This window comes from Primulina tabacum, chromosome 3, assembly GCF_025594145.1.
Source record: "Primulina tabacum isolate GXHZ01 chromosome 3, ASM2559414v2, whole genome shotgun sequence".
In the NCBI taxonomy this organism is placed as follows: Eukaryota; Viridiplantae; Streptophyta; class Magnoliopsida; order Lamiales; family Gesneriaceae; genus Primulina; species Primulina tabacum.
The window spans coordinates 10300377-10320561 of NC_134552.1; the positions used below are offsets into that span (position 1 = coordinate 10300377).

The following is a 20185-nucleotide window of genomic DNA, read 5'->3' on the forward strand; positions in this document are numbered from 1 at the left end:
TAAATTTAGGCATGTATTTGAGTAGCTTTCGAAGTTTAATTTCCTCCCCCCCCTTGGCAATCAAAACGGCACCGTCCCAAAATTCTTGCTTCTTCCCATGTAGACGTAGGGCCGGGGCCTCTCCCGTAAGTCTCGTTCAAGTCCTGAACTTTTGAATCGATTATTTCCTGTCACGACTTGAGGATGTCGAGCTTACTGTTTTGTAGGTTATCGGAGGGAACAGTGTGGTTACCGTTGAAGCTCTTGAGCAGGTTGTCCGAACACAATATTTGGAAAGTACTAAGTCGATCTTCATTGTCGCGCTGTAGATCTTCGATGCAGAAACTGTGGTGATCTTTATGTTCTATATATGTATCGTTCTTGCAACTGGGTACGTAGCTTGTTTACAGATACCTTGCGGTATGTATTGAGAAGGTAGCTGAAAATAAATAAACTACTAAAAACATCAATACAGTAAAATAATCTCTATGTTAACGTTGTATATGTTAACGTTGTACATCGTAAAGTGATAAGATTTGCATAGAATTCATCTTTTTTTTTATTGTTGGGGTTTAAATTTTTTTTTAAATGTATGAAATGGGATTGATTCATTTCACGTCGTGGAAAGAAAGCAATATGCATGTCTTTTTGGGCTATTTTTGCTTTACTTTGTCATTAAAAAAAAGGAAATAGTCGTTGTAAAAGATAAACAAACACGTCTTTTTATCACACTTTAAATGATAAATTAATCAAAGAGTCATATAAAAAGTTTACAATATAGTAAAAATGTTAAAATAACCCAATGTCATATATATTTTCTTTTTCTTCATAATTTAAATATAATCAAAATCTCATTTTTTTAGTTTTTAGGTGTATTCTGGAGTTTGACCATTCAAACCGCGATAAAAAAATTTAATTTGCTCTTGGTTATTACTTTGAATTCATACATGCATCACAATTTCTAGTGTTTTAAATATCTACAATATATATTTTATTTAGCAAAATTAATAAAACGATTCATAAAAGTTTTAACTGATTCAATGTATATAAGCTGATTCGAATCAAAGAAAAATACGGAATAGAGACCGACAAATCAGTCTCTATTCGGTCTCTACATAAAAATAGAGACCGACCAGCGACCGATTTGGTTGGTACCAATAACCTTGGTCGCTAATTGTGAGAGACCGGTACGATTAATCGGTCTCTAAATTAACGACCACATTTACGACATCGGTCTCTAAAATAGATACCGATATTTTATGTGCGGTTTATACTTTAGATACCGATTAATTACAGTCAGTCTCTAATATAGAGACCGATACATAATTCCACCTTCAACCTCTGTTATTCACTTTAAGAAATTATTATAAATAAAGTGATAGTAGGAAAAATCGAACACCTAACTATTTATCAACTACCATGTATTCCATCAACTCAAATATATCTTTGAAACTAAAATATATTTTTTTAATTGCACGTGAAGTAGGCCACGAACATAATTTCTTAATGAGAATGCATATTATATAAACGTTTTTTCACAACACGAACTGATACATTTTTAACATGCCAGATAGAATATAACATGAAAATACGTGTTTTAGACGAAAAAATAGAATATATAAAATTTATAAATATGTAATCCATACAGAGTAAAACATTAAGGTGCAAATAATATTATACATATAAATGCAAAATCTCGAGCCGGAGGCTCATCTTTTTAAGTAAATTAGGGAGGCAATAATATTTGTCCATATCATTATTCTTTCTTTTTGAAAATTAAAAAATAACTCATTAGTATTTGTTGTATAATTACTGGCTAGCACTGATTGATGGGTTTCAACTACTCCATTTTCAAGAGAAAAATATCAAAATTCTTACAATCACACACACACACACACACGTATATATCCAATTGATATTTGTCAATAGCCCAACAACTCCGACGAGTTAATCTCACTTGGATAAAACATGTTTCACAAAAATGTGTGTGAGGCGGTCTCATGGATCGTATTTTGTGAAATATATCTTTTATTTAGATCATCCACGAAAAAGTATTATATTTTATGTTAAGAGTATTATTTTTTATTGTGAATATCGGTAGAATTGACCCGTCTCACATATAAAGATTCGTGAGATCATCTCACAAGTAGACGTATTCAATATGTTTATATTATACTACATGTACAGCTACTTTAGCGCATTGTGTGTTTTGGACAAATATATGTAAATCTTTACATACATAAATTCGACAATCATGTCAAATTTAAGTAAATTTAAATCACGGTGATTGAATTATATGGTTCCATATAAATCATTGTTACGCATGGAAAATTGTTATGTTTCAATTATGAACATTTTATGGAGCATCATCTAAGAATCATGTCCAATTTTAAGACAAATCTTTGCACAAAGAAAGATATACACGCTGTCCTTAGATCAAGCGAAAGCTTACAAATCCTACATTACTGATATCACGCGCATTTCAAGAAGCTAGGGTCCCCCAACACACTTAACATGCTCCAAAAATGGAGACAAATTACTCGTTTTTTTAGTAAGTGTGATGATACTCGAGCTAATTCTTGATTTTAGGGTGGAAATCTCATGAGCTGAGTCTCTTTTAATTATTATTGCTATTTGTACAAGTATATTAAATATATATTTTCAAATGTGACGTCAATACAAATTATCTGAAGATATAAATATGAAAAATAACTCTACTGAAATAATGATATAAATTAACTAGTCCCTTAATTTAGCTTTTAGTGGATAATTCTATACTACATTTGTAATATTTTATGGTCAAATGTTAGTATTTGAACTATAATATGGGAAAAATACTCCAAATAGAGTAACCATTTTTTGTTAACTAGAAAATCAAGAACATAGCAAGAATATTTGCCAATATTGATTACCAATTATGTGGTAAGATTTACGGAATATTGAAGCTAAGTTTGCCTTGAGAATACCGAAAGTATGAGAAATAGAGATATATTAAAGAAATGAAAGAAAAGGAGTGGTGATGATGTATGATTCTCACCTTCCTCCACAAATCTTTACTTGAATTCGACTCCACTCTTAACCAAATTCTCAAGCATTCACATCCTATACCAAGAAACCCCCATTAATTCTCGTCTTTCTCCTCGTCCACCAACCGATCCCGCACTAAAGACAATACCAGGAACCCCTACACCTAACGAATCCATTCCATTTCACCCCTTAAAAATCTAATCTTGTAACACACTGTACACGAGGTTGCTATCGAAAAAAGGTTAAAAATGACAGTAATATTGCCTTCACACTCAAGCTCCATTACATGTGTAGCACCTACAAACAATGATGCTTTGCCCCAAGAAACCTTTCTTAACCCTGTAGCTTTGTACAGGAGAAATATTTGTGACGAAGATAACTATAATACTGGTACACAAATACTCGGAATAGAAGGAGAAGAGAAAGGGGATCAGCTCTCTGTTCTGGCAGTTCTGGTGACTGTTTTCAGGAAATCTTTGGTGGGTTGTCGAAGTACAAGCTGTGAGCTTGAAGAACAGCTAATGGAGATTGGGGTGCCTACCAATGTAAGGCATGTTGCCCATGTTACTTTTGATAGGTTTGATGGGTTTCTTGGTCTCCCGGTTGAGTTTGAACCTGAAGTTTCGAGAAGGCCACCTAGTGCTAGGTCAGTCTTTTTCCATTTTCTCTTTGTATATTGATTTTTTATTTTCTTGAAATTCATGTTTTGGTTTTTTCATGCGTGCCATTTGTTTCTACAAGATGGGGTTTCGTTAATTTTTAACTATGTTCTGTGTGGCAGAATCTACACGTAATGTAAATAACTGCATTTTTATATCTCTTTTTGGGAAATTATATTGGTGAATTGGGCAAGTTTTAAATGCTCATCTGCATGTTCTTTCCTTGTATTTGTTACAACTGGTTGTTGATTACTTTTTTCTTGCAGTTAATGTACAAAGCACTGAATTATAGAATATTTCAGTATTTGGTCTGAATGGTTCAATAACGGGTCATAGTATTACCATTTCCCAAAGTTAAGACTCTGAAAAAAATTTGTTCTTAAATTTTGCAAGGCCTACTGTAATTTAGTTGAGCCGTCTTATAACATCGTGACTACCCTTTTTTTAGTTAAATGGAACATCCGAATTGAGTAACTGGAAATCAAACACTATAGTATCGATTGAAAGTTCCGGTTTCTTATTGTTTCCTTCATTAATTTAGTTGTTTTCCAAAGAAAATAGCAACAAGGGAGACTGTGGACTATTGTCTACGCTCGTCCCTGAATGTATTCTGATAGTATATTGTACAAATGATGGGATTCATAAATTATATGAACAAGACAAGAGAAAAGAAGAAAGTACCTATGATTATTCCATCAGATTGACTACAATTTGATATCACTATGTACAGTACAAGGGTTTTTGGAGTTTCGACGGAGTCGATGCAGCTTTCTTTTGACTGCAGAGGTAATTGTGTTCCAACTATACTCTTGATGATGCAAAGACGCTTGTATTCACAAGGTGGCTTGCAGGTATTTGTTTCCCTCTGTAGTACACATGGAAAACCGGAGAGAGTGTTATATTATTTGTTCCAATTTTCGCAGTCAGAAGGAATCTTCAGGATTAATGCAGAGAATGGTCAGGAAGAGTATGTTCGGGAACAACTAAATAATGGAATGATTCCAGAAAACATTGATGTGCATTGCTTGGCAGGCCTGATTAAGGTACCAATCCTTCATTTTGTTTGCTTTTACGTTTGGTTTTAGAAATTTTTAAACGAGCTCAAGCTTAATGAAATCCCCAATTTTAAATACCCATGCATCCGGGATTTGCGCTTTTCTTTCTTCTTTCTTTTTGCCATGTCTGCCCATGTCTCTCTTTATTTTTGTCTTAAATATGTCCCTTTATGTATTTATGAAAATATTGAGTTTGTAGTTAATTGGATGTCATTAGTTCTTTGCGGTTTTTGCTATTTAGGCTTGGTTTAGAGAACTCCCTAGAGCGATATTGGACTCCTTTTCGCCAGAACAGGTAATGCTGGCTCAATCAGAAGATGATTGCACTCATCTTGTTAGTCTCCTTCCTCCAACAGAAGCAGCACTACTGGACTGGGCAATTAACCTGATGGCTGATGTTGCTCAGCTTGAATATCTCAACAAAATGAGTGCACGGAACATTGCCATGGTTTTTGCACCCAATATGACTCATGTAAGCAAGAAAAATCGATGGATGGGCTATTTATGGTTTTCTTTATTTGTCCATCTTAACTGGTGCACTTATATTGTACTGGGATCCAAACCTGACAGTTATATGCTACCTACAGATGTCTGATCCTATGACAGCATTGATGTATGTTGTCCAAGTCATGAATTTCCTCAAAACACTCGTCATGAAAACGTTGAGAGAAAGAGAAGATTCGGTACCAGATGGTGGTTGTGCACTGCATTTGAAGCCTCCGGATGAAGATGCCCATCATGGCTCGTTGGGGCGTGTATTTCTTGAAGCCGATGAAGTGAGTGATCAGGATGAACAAATTCGCGTTGGAAAAGAACCATTGTCAGAAAACTACAATGCTAACTCTACGTCCCCAACCAAGCCAGAAACTAGCAATTCAAGCAATTGTTTCCTTGGTTCTGTCGACAGCATTCTAACTGATGGGTCTGATAACCTTTCTGCAAACAGACTTGAATGTGAAAAAGCTGCTGTTGGAAATGGAAGAACACAGCAAAAGAATTGGAGCACCGAAAGAAAATCCAATAATGTGAAGAAAGAGTCCAGAAAACCTGCTACAAAAAGCAAGGAATTAAGCATTACTAGCCGCTTAAATTCACAAGCTGAAAGGGAGGAATCCTGGAGGTGAAGTTCTTGAAATCGTTATATTTAGGCAGACAAAAATAGAGAATCGCATGCTTTGTATTTAATTTTTATTTGGAGGAAAGCATTGTTCATTATTTAAATGTCAGACGCGTTCTTGCCTATATTAAAAATTTGAAAATGTTCAAAAACAAATTCAAGTTGAATACAACTTGACTCAGGCAACGAGTTCAGTAGAGTAGGATGAGCTTGATCCTTGATCAAACTAAATTTGGGATCTTACAATTGTGGTCGGGAGTTGAAAAGCAAGTCAGTTGAGTCGAGATCCTTAATTTTGGATGCACTTGTAGCACAGAGTAACTTGTGATTTGGATAAGCATTCCATAACTCCCAAATTTGTAGTGTAAAAGATATGTACTTTATCCACTCCCATGCAAAACAGAACATAAAATCAACACAAACTCTGAGTACTGGAAGTTGATCTCAAAGATGGCGCGTTCAGAGGAATTTCCAACTGCTGATACAGAGAAAAACTTGAATCCAGATTTGAATAATGATTTTCAGGTGGATGAGGATCCTATATCTTCAGACCTCGCAACGTGAATCAAGGTAAACCGGTTTTTACTAGATCAAACCAAAAAGAGGTAGGAAATTAGCCCCTGTTTTTCTGAACAAAATCTTCATGAGCAGTGGCTGGTGCAATCTTGGTCATAACCAGAAAATGAGACAGAAATGAGGACCGGATTATGTTGGTTCACATTTATAATTTATACTGTATTTTTTTAAAAAAAATTAAATCTCACTAACTCACTTTCTTAAAATCTAATAATAAAATATTTTACAATATCGCATCTTTTTGCTAACCATCTTGATAAAAAGATTTTATAAAATTTTAAAATAATACTTCACAATTATAAGCTAATGAAACAGACCATAATAAGACATAAAATTTATAAATAATTTAAATAAGTTCTTTAAATATTTAAAAGGAAATTATTTTATAAATATTTGATTTAAAGATTTGAAACCAACTCCCAAATTTTCATTGAACTTGTCATTAGACATCAAAGTCTTGGAAATCTTTGCTCGCAGTCTCAGTCAAGGTAAATACAAATTCGATTCGTCTCCAAATTCCGTTCGGCGATAAACTCTTCGCCACCAATGAGACCTAAGAATATTGTCTTCCTCTGATCTATTCAGTCAATCTGCATCTTTTACCCAATTTTCACTCAAGATCAGGTTTTTCTCTTTTATTTTTTTGTCCAGTCTTACAGTTAGTATTGATTTTGGCTTGTTATTGCTCGTGGGTTTTTGCTGTATGTCGGTAATTTTTAGTTTAAGGCGGCAAGTATGCCTGCTGTTTGAAGAATCGAGGAAATTTGAGGGCCAAATTAGGGGGTTTTTGTTTTGATGCGTTTCTTCACTTTATATTATTCTAACTAAGTTTTAACGGTTGTACTTTCCCTGAAATGTAAAATGCAGTAGATTTAACCTCTGTTGTCTTGTTTGCTTCTGTAAAATTAACCCATCGATTGGCGAAAATCCACAAATTTCGCGTTCCCGACTCTGGAGTCACAAAATTAATCTTCTGTTAGAAATCTTGGTCATGACAATGCAAATACAGTACAGAGTGAGCTATTGTATCAATGGATTTTGCAATGTGCTTTATGTTATTAAGTTATTTGCAAAATACTATGTAATACTTAAGTTTCCATGCTACTCCGTTACCAGTGTGTTGTAGTTCAGCATCTTTTGTTTCTTCTGTCAAAAGGTGTCCCTTTCTGCGTTTTATCCTGTGTGTGGAAGAAATGTGTAAATGTCAAATCTTATATTTAAACTCAATGCAGAGGGAAAATTTATCAGAAGCCAATGAGTGGTGCTTCGACATCTAGTAGTGTACGAGCCGCTTTATCCTATTGTGTTCAACAAGTACGAACTTATGATTACCATCACTATCTTTGCCTTCTCGAACTTCCACCTTATATGCGAAAATCAGCTTTCACTCTGCGTGCTTTTAATATCGAAACAGCAAAAGCTATGGATGTCGCTTCTGATCCTAGAATTGGTCTGATGCGTCTATTATGGTGGCAAGAGGCCATTGACAAGATATTTTCAAATAAGCTAATCGAGCATCCAGTAGCTCAGGCACTTGCTTCGGTTTTACATGATCACAAAATTAGCAAGATTTGGTTGAGACGTTCTGTGGAAGCTCGGATCAATGATGCCAAGAGAGATGTCACTGATATCCCAAAAACTGTGGGAGAGTTGGAGCAATATGCTGAGGATACTATGTCAACCATTTTTTACTCGACACTTCAAGCTGGTGGTATTAAGTCTACAGTAGCAGACCACGCTGCATCTCATATTGGCAAGGCAAGTGGTCTTCTATTGCTTCTGAAGTCCCTGCCTTACCATGCAAACCGAAACTGCCATTTTCGTTATATACCCATCAAGGTGGCAGAAAAACATGGACTCTTGGTAAATGAAGGCGGGCAGCTGGCCATTCAGATTGGTTCTCGTGAGGGACTGCGTGATGCGGTTTTTGAAATGGCTTCTGTTGCCGACGCGCATCTGCAAAAGGCTCGCGAATTGGCTGGAACAGTCCCTGCTGAGGCTCGCGCGGTGCTGCTGCCAGCTGTGCCGACGCAGGTCATTCTGGACACCTTAAATCGTGTTCAGTTTGATGTGTTTGATCCAAAACTGACACGAGGTGTTTTAGGGATTCCACCGTTGTGGTTTCAGTTGAAACTAAAGTGGCATTCGTGGCGAGGGAAATACTGAAACTCAGGTAGCATTAGTGTGACTGCATTTGCCCGAAGGATACAGTACTGAGCAATGGATTGAGTTAGGAAAAATAAGACTCAAGGGACATCCATGTTCTCTAATTTTTTCTTTCCCAATATTCCTTCGAACACAAATATCGTACTTCTTTTTTGTTTGAAAGGAACGCTTCAACATATGTATTTGTCCCTTTGAACTTTCAGAGATGAAATAATGGAAACAAATGTTTTAAATAATTAAGACAGTGTAATTGTTTTTTTTAATTAAAACTGGATTAACCGAATTAAATACTAATCAAATTGAAATATGTAGAGAAAAAGAGTTTTTCGCTCTGCGTTTGGTTTTATTCAGTTTTGATTTGGAAAAATGAATAAAAAATAATAATCTTACCCATTCGGTATTGGGGGCATCTATTGTTCTAATCCAATATTTAATATCTGTAAGCAAAATTGTCTCTTTAACCAAAAAAAAAATGTGGATAAATAAGAATTGGAATATTTAGTATAAAAAAATGAAATCATATTTTAATATTTTTATTTTCGATAAAATAAATAAATAACTAATATAATAGCAATTGGAAGCCATAGGTGTCATGTTCGGACACTACGAATAATTTGTTTCGCACTTGAACAAGAATCAAGAAATTGCTCATAGTCGAATTGGAAAATACTTGAAAATAACTGTTTGGTTCTTATGTGTCGTTGTTCATCGAAATATCAATTAAATGTATTTAAATGTTGACTTTATTCATAAACTTAGTTGTGCATCTAAAGTGCAACAGGTGTGCATTCCACGTGCAGTTTTTCAAGTATAACCTAAAAATATGGAAAAATTATCTCCGAAAACAAATGAATTTGGATGTTTAGACCAAACATACCATATAGAAGAATTATTTTTTAAAAGTTAAATGAAGAAAGTAAAGCTGCTTCTAACAAGGCAGAAATCAGTTCCAGATGTGATATAGAGACCACAGATCACCACATTGTAGAATAACTCCTTGTTTTACAACTAAGCCGAACAGATGAAGAAAGGGTGACATTGTAGTCCAAAAATTACATGCATCAAGTAATAATACCTGTGTCACCCCGTTCATACAAGAACGATAGGTCTTCCGGGGCTTCTATCCAAATGCGATTAAAGGTGTCGTTTTCCTCCCAATCATTAAGCTTCTTTCGGGGGAAGAATCTCTCTTCAGCCAGAGAATATTGGACGCACCGCTTGCCATAGTAGAGAACCTTAGGGAAATAGACACTATTTCTCATCGTTCCAAGAAGATCCATCACAGCATGGGATGAAAAGAAACTCACAAAGAGCGACATGTTTCCTAAAGTTTGAATTCTGATCCATGCCATATTTGTCTCGTCTAACTTGAATATGAGCGGCTCATCGTGAGAGCTACTGTTTACAAGGTAGACATCTCCACCATGCTCTGCCATGAACTTTCTGCTATACCAAGATTTTGAAGATGAATTCAGGGGCCTCTCAGGTAGGGGCACGTGATGAACAGTCCAAGAACTTCTGCTGGGATTATAAAGCCCAAGAAAGCTGCTATTGCACAAACAACAGAAATGGCCCTTGGAGAAAACAATCTTATCAAACATACCGCAGTCAAATGTCGGATGGCTTTCGTAATTAATGGTTGTCCATTCTTTATCACCAGGACGACATGTCCTAATTTCAACGATTGAGCCTACAACTCGCCTAACTGTGAAAAGAACGCAGCTAGGAGATGTTGGCGCAGCCGAAAAAGCAATCATGTGAAGTGCTAACCGTCGCAGAACAGGCAATTTTATCACCTCTCGCGTATAAGGGCAAAAAAAGAACATGTTTAGAGGTCTACGGGTCATCATCAGCAACCAACCATCCTTGGCATAGCAAAGTCTAGAGTCTTGCAACTCCGGAAACTTGAGCCAATATTTCTTGCGCTCAGAGGGGTCATAGAATTCATACAAATCCCCATGTTTTGGCATATACATTAACCAGGGAGGTTTATTGGCTTTTCGGACAGAGATTGCAACAGCTAACCATCTCTTGCAAACTGCAGATGCACGGATGTTGTCTTTTAAGTTTAATTGGGAAAGAAATTGTTCCAAAAGCTCAATTGGAAGCGCGGACCATGTCTGTTCCTCATCTGAATCCACACTTGAATCTCTACTCTCTTTTTTTATTGTATCAGCCAACCTACAAGAACAAAAACCGAGGGAAAGAACAACAATATCAAATCGAGAAATGCTATTGCCGTAGTTGCACTTCTTCACTGTTGGTTAAGAATGCTGCTTGAAAAATAAACAAATAGAACAAATATCATATGCAGAAACTATAATGCTCGATTCGTAAATCAGTAAAGAAATTCACATGTGCTTAAATGCAGTAGAAAAATTCTCAGAAGTATAACCATTCAAGATGCTTATTTAATGTGACAATTCGGCATGAGCAAAGATCAGCAATGGGACTGTACAAACTTGCAATAGAGAACTTTGGTTATTCTTATTTGATTTACCGTGGTCAGACCAGAATGCATTTATATCACTGTTTTTTACAACTAGTTATCTGAATCATCTTGCTCTAGGATCTAAGAATTTGAATGAGATGTAGCCAACCGATGATGCACTCAAATTTAAATTGCAACCTCTTAATTCCGTCCACATCCTATTCTTCCCAATGCCACTCTATTTTGGGGGGTTGTACTGAATATCACCAGAATTATATTCCAACCTTTTGGTTTATTATACACAAAGAACAATCACTCATGCTTAATTATTAATGATGATCTCAAAAACTAAATAAGGAAACTACGTCGTTTAGATCAAACACAGGCAGCAAAAAAAAAGGCCACGTGTTTGAGAATACGTGTAAGCAGCAAGGCCGTTATCTAATTATTGTTTTAAGAATATATTGATCATAACTACATACATAAAGAATCAGACTCGAACGCTTAATTATTAGTGATGATTCGGAAACAACCAAAACTACCAATGAAGGGGGTGCCATTGCAATTAAAGAATTGCAAAATTGAAACATGCCACGCCTTTTGCAACATGTGTACGCGGCAAGGTCGTCCGTTGCACGATTGAAATAGGCCACGCCTCTTGCAACACGTGTAAGAGGCGAGAACATTGTTTAATGATTGTTTCTGAACAAACCAATCTGAACAACTGAATCATTCCAGCAGTCATCAAATGCTTAGTTTTCTTTAGTGATTGGTTTCTAAATAAACCAATCCGCACAACCGAATCTTTCCGATCGTTATCAAACCATTGGTTTTCAATCTACAAGATGGAATCTTTCATAAAAAAATATTGTCATTACAAATTATGAAATCACCCTTGGCTGCCATTTTTCTTTCCTTGGATTCGATCATATATATATGATTATCGACGCAGCAGATACAATCACAGGTATACATCCTTAAATTCCCAACTTAGTTTGTGCTAGTCCCAAATCCCAATAATGTTGATCTCAAAAAGTTCGAAGGGAGAACTTTGTTAAATTATAAGCCTACCCAGATTTGATAAACCAGGGAGTAAATAAAACAGATTCGCTCACGGCTTACAAGTTACAACCAATCATACTTTCTTGGATCCCTCATCATTCGCTAGTCATTTTCTTCGCAACCTTAAAACTGAATGAATGCCACAAATTTCCATTTCTTTCGCTAATTCAGCATAAAAGACTCAACCTTTACTTGTCTACAAACAGTAAATCTCAATCTATGTAAAGCAAGAACATAAAACCCACAAATCTCGTGAAACGGAATCCCAAGAAATGCGCAACAACATGTAAATTGCTAAATGTAGTATACACGGGCTACAGAAAACTCACAACTTCATCCTTTTCCTCCCCCTGGCCATAATTGAGAAAAGTCACAGGGGTTTGCACGGGAAATTTTATTGGGAAAATTTCTTTTTGTAAGAGTGCGAACTCTGAAGTGAAGCGGCGAAGGGAATAAGAACTGCTGTTCAGGTGACCTGTTTGCATGACACGTGAAGATTCGAGGTGTATGGCCGATGGCCATTTTTCACCAGAGTAAAGCCAATAGATAATTGCCACGTCTGCATTATTAGGGTACAATAGTAATTTGATATTTGTTACCATTTTCCCCTCAAATTTACTCGGAAAATTTTATTAAAACGAAGCCATGTTTGTTGAAAATTGAAACAAAATATTTATGGTCATAGTGATACTTAGAGATGTCAATGTTACGAGGTGGGTATGGCTAAACTCAAGATCCGTCTTATGTAAGAAAATTTTGATACACTACCCGCTTCACTCATGTTAAATATTCTTCGGACTCATCTCACCTCAAATACGAAACGGGTCCGGGTAGAACTGTGAGACCCGAATTTTTTTTTAAATAAAAACAAGTAATTTTTATTCTTACATTACTGAATTATGAAACAAACAAGCCTTTAAATAAAACACAATATAAAATTAATTTATGTTTTCGACCACACTTAATAATAATAAATAAAGTATTTTCACAACATAAAGAATTACATTAAAAAATGTTACTAAAAATTACTAGCTCTTCAAAAAAAAATCTTGACATCCCCAAAAATAAGTCATAACATAACTTAAACATATCAATATAAAATCAACGAGTATGCAATATTTCAGACACATTTTTCAAGATGATCTTTCTCTTCATCAGGAATGGTGGGACAAGCTGGTAAACTATTTGAAGAATTAACTACAAAATTAAAGTGAGAAAGTACATTGAAAAAATAAAACTGTAAAAAAATGTAATTTAAAAAAAGACAGTACAATAACAAAATTAAAATGAAATTACATTAACAAAATAAAATTGTGATTTATCTATCTTTCATCTCACCCCACGATCATCTTCGCGAACACTTCAATTCCTTCAAAGTCGTTAGATTAAGTCTACTTAAGATGAAGATCAACTATTATTCTACTATTGCTAAAAGCATATTCAAATATAACAGTTGACATAAAATATCTAAGACTGTTATAGTTGAAGCTTTCAAATTCAGTTATTCATTCACATATATTTTTCAAATCATGGTCAATTCATCTAAGTTTCAGAAGACATCAAATGTCTATTATACATATTTCATATATCAAGTGAAATATGTTAATATAATTGATATAAATGTTATAAAAAAATGAACTCATACATTATGAAATATCGTCAATTTATTTCATTTTCTATTTTGGGAGCATAACGCACATGGTAAACAAATCGAAACTAATATTTATGAAACCTAATATTTATCTCTTTTATTTTAATTTTAAAAAGAACATATATTTTTTTAGTAAAATTCTCACAATATATTTAATATAACCATGATATAATAATTATAATATCGATATAATCACATTTAAGACGTAAAACATAAGTACGTACGTGTAGCTCCAGCCCACCTCCATTTAAAAAAAAAAAAAAATTGACTCGGAAAAATCTGAACCGTTGAATCGATCTTGTGGGCACTGCCAGCAGGGGTAAGGTCGAGTAAACTGATTTCGACCACATATTCACAAAAAATCACTCAAATTCAAAATACATGTTTTGACACTAAAAGCCACATTAACCGATCGAGTGGCCTAGTTTGACACCACTCACATGACACCAAAGTAACCTACCCACTAGCTCAAAAGGCAAAAAAATAAAAAAAAAATTAAAAACAAAAACAAAAACCCTATGTATAAATTAATCATGTAAAATAAGAATAATAATAATAATAGTCATGTAAAAATCATCGCTAAAAATTATTAATATATATATAAGTTCTACATAATTTATATATTAATTGATTTAACTTCAAAATTATTATATATTAAGAAGTGTGACCGATATAAAAATAATATTTAATATTCTCTCATCACACACACACAAACAATAATAGTTGTGACGCACTCAATTCAATTCGTAAAAGAGATCAGTGTTTTTTTTTGGGTTCATTTCATATGTATTTTTTTTCATTTCAATCATTTATTTAATTTAATGGTTTTTTTTTGGTACCTTTTCAATTTATTTCAAGTTTTATCTCTTTATTCACATTTATTTAATGTGAATGCACTGTTTGGGGAAAAAAAATGAGAACTAATGAACAAGATCGTGAACGAACAATCGCGTAACTTTTAATTGAGTTCGGTTTTAATAACTCATTGCACAAATATTTAATTTTGTATATATTTAATGGTTGAAAATGAAAAAATAGGGAATTTTATAATATTTAAAGAATATATGTTGTAGAAAATTTTTTAAATAAAGAATAAAAATATATATTTGGAGAATAGATGACCGAAAAATGGAGGAGTATGTCTATTGTGAGACAGTTTCACGAATATTTATCTGTGAGACGAGTCAATCCTACCGACATTCACAATGAAAGTAATACTCTTAGCATAAAAAGTAATACATTTTCATGGATAACTCAAATAAAAGATCTGTCTCACAAAATACGATCCATGACACCGACTCATACAATTTTTTTGTCAAAATAAGAGATATCCTCAAGGCTATGGTAGTATGAAAGCAATATGACAATTACGTATGACAAAATGAACAATGATCAATTGTTTTCAATCAAATCGATTAATCATCCCTTTTTGAAATGATTCTGGATATACCGAAGAAACTCATTGATTAGGAACCCAAATTTGAACGAAACAGTTCATCACAAGAATCAATCGTATGTTTACCATGAACCCACACAAGTTGATAAATGAATTCTTTCGGCTTTTGGTCACGCAAATGCTTCATGTCTTCCACACGACCAACTAATTGTATATAATAATAATGATGAAATATGTGATCTTTATTTTTCAATCCATACTGAGTAAATTGTCGAATTGACGCAATAACTTATAAATCATCATGTTAATCAAATAAACACGATAGTCTCCCTCTCCCGTGAACACGTTGGTAGGACAACTGATATATTTCTATAATCTTATTCATATTTTATGTAATTTGATAGAATGAATCAAGCTATGATTTGGTATCAGTGTGTTGGACTTGATCATCTACTCATCAATCACAATTAGGGACTTCTGGGTAATAAATTGTGGAAACATAATAATTTCGAAAAATAGAAATAAAATTAAATTAATAGAAGTGGATGAAATTGGGGAAGGGTGGACAATGTAATTTATCAAAGCTAATAAAAAGCAAGCAACCCCCTTCTTCACTTGTCATACCAGAACCGCATCGCATATAAAAAAATTATAGATTTCATTTATTAATGAATATTTGGATTTAGATACAAAACCAGATTCTTCCGTGTATGTGTTTAAATGGACGAAGAATCCGAATGAATTTAATAAATATACTCCAAAATTTATATATCTAAATAAATTAAATTAATATAAGATTGGATCCAATCAATTTGTGGATGGTCATAAACAAGAACTAATAGCTAGTTAGCTCGATTATTGATTTGTTGGGTTGTCGAAAGTCAAAAACTTGTGTGAGACGGTTTCACGGGTCGTATTTTGTGAGACAGATCTTTATTTTGGTCATCAATGAAAAAATATTATCTTTTTGTTAAGAATATTATTTTTTATTGTGAATATCAGTACGATTGACCCGTCTCACATATAAATATTCATGAAACCATCTCACAAGAAATCTACTGCGAGAAAACTAGGTTACATCCTAAATTATTGAGACATTATTTTAGACAAAATTGTTGAAGGTCACACGTTATTATTGAGCAAGTATTTATATCACTTTCTAGGGACCCCCAAAAACCGAAGGTGTAGAAGATTTTATATATAAATATATAAATCAAAACATCTAAAAGAATGTCAAGTTTTTACGTTTAAAATATTATTTTTTAATAGAAATATTTTTTTTTTGGTTAGTTATGATATGAAAAAATTTATGAAATATATATGATTTAAGAAAAAATATTATTTTTATGTCATAAATATAACTTTATACTGCAAATATGGAGTAAGTTGCACATGACACGTACTATTGAAATATTTATTTACTTTTTATGATTCATCACATCAAATTGTGATAATTATAATAATCTATTATTTGATAATATAAATAAATAAAACTAATAAAAAATTAATTATTAACCTAGAAAAATTATACAGATTTGCTCATATGTAGAACAAGTATATTAATAAAAGGAGCGCATAAAAAATTTGAAACATAAATTTTTCTAATTTTTTTCCTTTATTATCAAGGTAGTTATGATTAATAATTTTTAAAAGAATTAGTCTTTGAAGAATAATTTTCATATCTCCCGCATATATTATTTTATTTATAATAATAAATGAAATCAACAGTCAAAAAGTTGGAAATTGAAAGTTTAAACTCCAGATAAAATCAAACACTATAAATAATAATAATAATAATAATAATAAAATGTGGAAGCAATTATTATTTTAATATTAGTTTTTTTATATATAAAAAAAATTGTTGCCGTGGACTGAAAAATTTTCCCTTTATATTTTCTTCCACTCCCACAATCAGTTAACCTGTTTACCAAAAAGACATTTGCCTATAAAGATTATCTTCTCTTATGCCTCAAGTCGATCTTGTCAGCGCTTGCGCCGGTGGAGGAAATGACCGGAAAATAGTCTGCGAAACTTTGGCAGATGATAATTCGCCAGAAAATGAATTCATTGCCGACGAAGAAGACACCGACTTCCCGCCGGAGTCTTTCTGGCTGTCGAAGGATGCTGAATATGATTGGTTCGATCGCAACGCCTTTTTCGAGAGAAGAGATTCCACCAAAGGCAACGCCAACTCTGCGAGTTTGAACCATAATTCTAACCACAGTTCTCAGAGGTTTTCATTTACCTTGAAATCAAAGGCTTCCATTATAGGACTGCCAAAGACTCAGAAGAACACTTTCGTGGATTCAAGCAGAAGGACATGTAGATCGGTGAACGTAAGGCTGTTCCCCAAGCGCTCCACGTCGGTGAGAAAATCGACTATTGCTATAATTGATCCCGGGTCCCCGAATGTTTCTTGCATCGGGAGAGTCCGCTCGAAGCGCGGCCGACGGAAGTCGAATTCGTCAAAGAGAACCGAGAAACCGCCGGAGACCAGCCGTGAGAAGTTGGTGCAGAAACCAAAAACCGGAGCTGATAAAAAGAAGAAGAAGAAAAAGAAAAAGGGCGGGTTTTATTCCAAGTTAATGAGCGTATTCCGGTCCAAGAAGGCTGATAAGAATCCAGACAGGTCAAGTAGCCATAAGATTGTGGAAGTCTCGGAAGAAAAACCGGCGGCGGTTGAAGCGCAGTGGAGGAGCTTGAGTCAAAAAGCTGCGAGCGAGCCACCGACTTTGGGAGGGCTCACCCGGTTCGCTTCGGGGCGGCGATCCGGGTATTGGGCCGCGGAGGATTTCAATCAAGTGGTTTCGGAGTCCCTGGAATTGGATCCGCGCGCGCGTGTCATGGCAGAAGGTGAGTATTAGTTATTCCGATGACGTGGCTATAAGTTCCTGTAAAGAGATACGGGATTTGTGTACATTAATGTACTTCAAATTTCAGATTAGTGTGCGAGTAATAAAAGTTTTGAGATTCTTTCCAAATATGTTCTTACACAACAAAATATAAATATTTATTAGTTAACTTTTGTTGAAGAATATGCATCTCTACGGCTTTGCTCATAAGTCGCGATCTTACCGGTCAAAAAATATTACTTTTTATCTTAAAAATATTATTTTTTATTCTAGATATGAACAGTGTTGATCGATCTCACAAGTAAATGTACGTGAGATTGTCACATAATATACCTACTCGTAAGCCAATAAGTTTACATCACAGTAAGACCGGCGATGCTTTGTAGTCTTTCAACTGATGTCACAATTATTTTTTCTTACAAACACACTCATTCAGTTTCATATAAAAATAAATATGACTTTTTTTTTTACAATATTTTGATCAAGAGCTAGGACAGTAGGAACAAATATGTGAAATTGAGTATGTATCTCTTTTTTACTGTTTGTATGATTAGATTCAACCCTCAATTTTTGCTTTGTGCCGTCAAATAAGAACGAACTTGTGAGGTCTAATCGGTCCCGCAATGCATTGCTTTCACGTTCGTCGGATTTGGAAAATATGTACATAATATATACACACACAGAGAGTAAATTTAAATTATTATATGTTCTATCATTTTAAAATCTCGTAATTAATTAGATGGGGTATGTAATATTCTAGAAAATCGAAACAAATCAAAACGTCATACTTAATCCTTACCATTTATATTTTATGAATAATAATATTGTTTTGACACCTTTTAAAGTTTGTATGCTCAAATTCAATCATACAATAAAGTTTGTTTATTATTATAATTATAATAATTTAATGAAATTAGGAGAATTTTGTTGACTTAAGAGTTACTTTTTGCCTTAATTTAATGGAGGATGTAATTGAAGATAAGAGCATCCGCATCCGTCCACATTAATCTATGTTATTAACTTTCGATCTCCTAAAAAATTATGGGGTCCACGAGCCACATATTCATTACATTAACACTTTCCCATTATTAACTCACACTCACATTCATTTAATATCAACTTTCATTATTTATGGGTCTCACTGTTCACTTACTCATTTTTTTTAATTTTAATTAATTCAATATCTTTCTAAGTTTGTTAAAATTTTACCACAAATATTATTAAAAATAAATAGTATTATTATTTTAAAAATAACTTAATTTCAATATTCATTAAAATATTATTAAAAAATATAAAAATGTTGGACTCTGTTATTTAAAATATTATTTAAAAAATGAAAAAACAAAATTTTAATAGTTTTGTTGATTATTTTACGAGTTTCATTTATGTAAACACTAATATAACTAGACGTCAGATTCAATGTTCTAAAAAATGCAAATTCAACACAAAAATGCATATTCAATGTTCTAAAAAATGCAGATTATTTTAATTTTTTTGAGAAAGCGTCGCATATAGCGACGGTTTTTCACAAAACGTCGCAAATAGCGACGGATTTTGATAAACCGTCGCAAGTAGCGACGTTTTTCAATTTGCGATGGTTTACGAAAAATCGTCGCTATTTGCGAAATTATGCCCTTCATTCTGCTGAATTTTTTGGCTGTTAATTCACGCACCCACATTGGTGCATGAATATTAATGGATGTTAATAATCACCCATTAATGCACGTGGGTACCCTAATGAATGATGAATGTCGCTACGTTGAAAATGTATGTGTAAACATGGTTTATAATATATTTGAGTATATTTAATTAATTTAATCAAATAAATGCGACAGAATACTGAAATAGAGAGCCTCCATCTTTGACTCTAAACGTGCATCCAATTCTATAAAACACACACACACACACACACACATATATATATATACACACACACAGAGACACACACACGTGTATCCAATTCTAGAAACACACACACACACACACACAGATATATATATATATATATATAGACACACACACGTGCATCCAATTCTAGAAACTATATATATATATATATATATATAGACACACACACGTGCATCCAATTCTAGAAACACTTGCCGATACAATTGAGTTTATTTGGAAATAAGGGGTTTTGTAAATTTTCTGTTATTTTTCATATTAAACATTGCCTTTTTCTCCAAATAAAGAATACATATATATCCTTGAGAG

General features: G+C 33.7%; 4 protein-coding genes across 7 annotated transcripts; 3 read left to right on the forward strand and 1 right to left on the reverse strand.

Annotated features, from left to right (window-relative positions):
• The first annotated feature begins 2996 nt into the window (after positions 1–2996).
• LOC142540147 (rho GTPase-activating protein 5-like) lies at positions 2997–6133 on the forward strand. Its single transcript, XM_075646092.1, has 5 exons — positions 2997–3652; positions 4396–4516; positions 4589–4708; positions 4962–5192; positions 5308–6133. Exons 1-5 carry the CDS (start codon positions 3255–3257, stop codon positions 5842–5844), a joined length of 1407 nt encoding a protein of 468 aa, XP_075502207.1. The 5' UTR covers positions 2997–3254; the 3' UTR covers positions 5845–6133.
• A 698-nt stretch (positions 6134–6831) lies between these two features.
• Positions 6832–8821, forward strand: LOC142540148 (uncharacterized). Of its 4 annotated transcripts, none has more exons than XM_075646095.1 (3): positions 6832–7037; positions 7646–7727; positions 7828–8821. In XM_075646095.1, exon 3 carries the CDS (start codon positions 7836–7838, stop codon positions 8577–8579), a length of 744 nt encoding a protein of 247 aa, XP_075502210.1. In that variant the 5' UTR covers positions 6832–7037; positions 7646–7727; positions 7828–7835; the 3' UTR covers positions 8580–8821. The 4 variants fall into 4 exon arrangements, with proteins under 4 accessions (XP_075502210.1, XP_075502209.1, XP_075502208.1 ...); XM_075646096.1 differs by having other exon boundaries at positions 6884–6901; XM_075646094.1 differs by having other exon boundaries at positions 6832–6901; positions 7646–8821.
• Positions 8822–9452: 631 nt separating this feature from the next.
• Positions 9453–12624, reverse strand: LOC142540150 (F-box/kelch-repeat protein At1g57790-like). Its single transcript, XM_075646097.1, has 2 exons — positions 12402–12624; positions 9453–10760 (listed from the first exon to the last, which is right to left on the reverse strand). Exons 1-2 carry the CDS (start codon positions 12428–12430, stop codon positions 9641–9643), a joined length of 1149 nt encoding a protein of 382 aa, XP_075502212.1. The 5' UTR covers positions 12431–12624; the 3' UTR covers positions 9453–9640.
• A 4391-nt stretch (positions 12625–17015) lies between these two features.
• On the forward strand, positions 17016–18100 carry LOC142538957 (uncharacterized). Its single transcript, XM_075644255.1, has one exon. The coding sequence runs from the start codon at positions 17084–17086 to the stop codon at positions 17981–17983; it is 900 nt and encodes a 299-aa protein (XP_075500370.1). The 5' UTR covers positions 17016–17083; the 3' UTR covers positions 17984–18100.
• Positions 18101–20185: the final 2085 nt, after the last annotated feature.

Coding starts and splice junctions, on each gene's coding strand:
- LOC142540147 (XM_075646092.1), top strand. CDS start 3,255: ATGACAGTAATATTGCCTTCACACTCAAGCTCCATTACATGTGTAGCA. Junction 3,653..4,395: donor AGAAGGCCACCTAGTGCTAG/GTCAGTCTTTTT, acceptor CACTATGTACAG/TACAAGGGTTTTTGGAGTTT. Junction 5,193..5,307: donor TTGCACCCAATATGACTCAT/GTAAGCAAGAAA, acceptor TGCTACCTACAG/ATGTCTGATCCTATGACAGC.
- LOC142540150 (XM_075646097.1), bottom strand. CDS start 12,430: ATGGCCAGGGGGAGGAAAAGGATGAAGTT. Junction 10,761..12,401: donor GGGAGGAAAAGGATGAAGTT/GTGAGTTTTCTG, acceptor TTGTTCTTGTAG/GTTGGCTGATACAATAAAAA.
- LOC142538957 (XM_075644255.1), top strand. CDS start 17,084: ATGCCTCAAGTCGATCTTGTCAGCGCTTGCGCCGGTGGAGGAAATGAC.
- LOC142540148 (XM_075646094.1), top strand. CDS start 7,668: ATGAGTGGTGCTTCGACATCTAGTAGTGTACGAGCCGCTTTATCCTAT.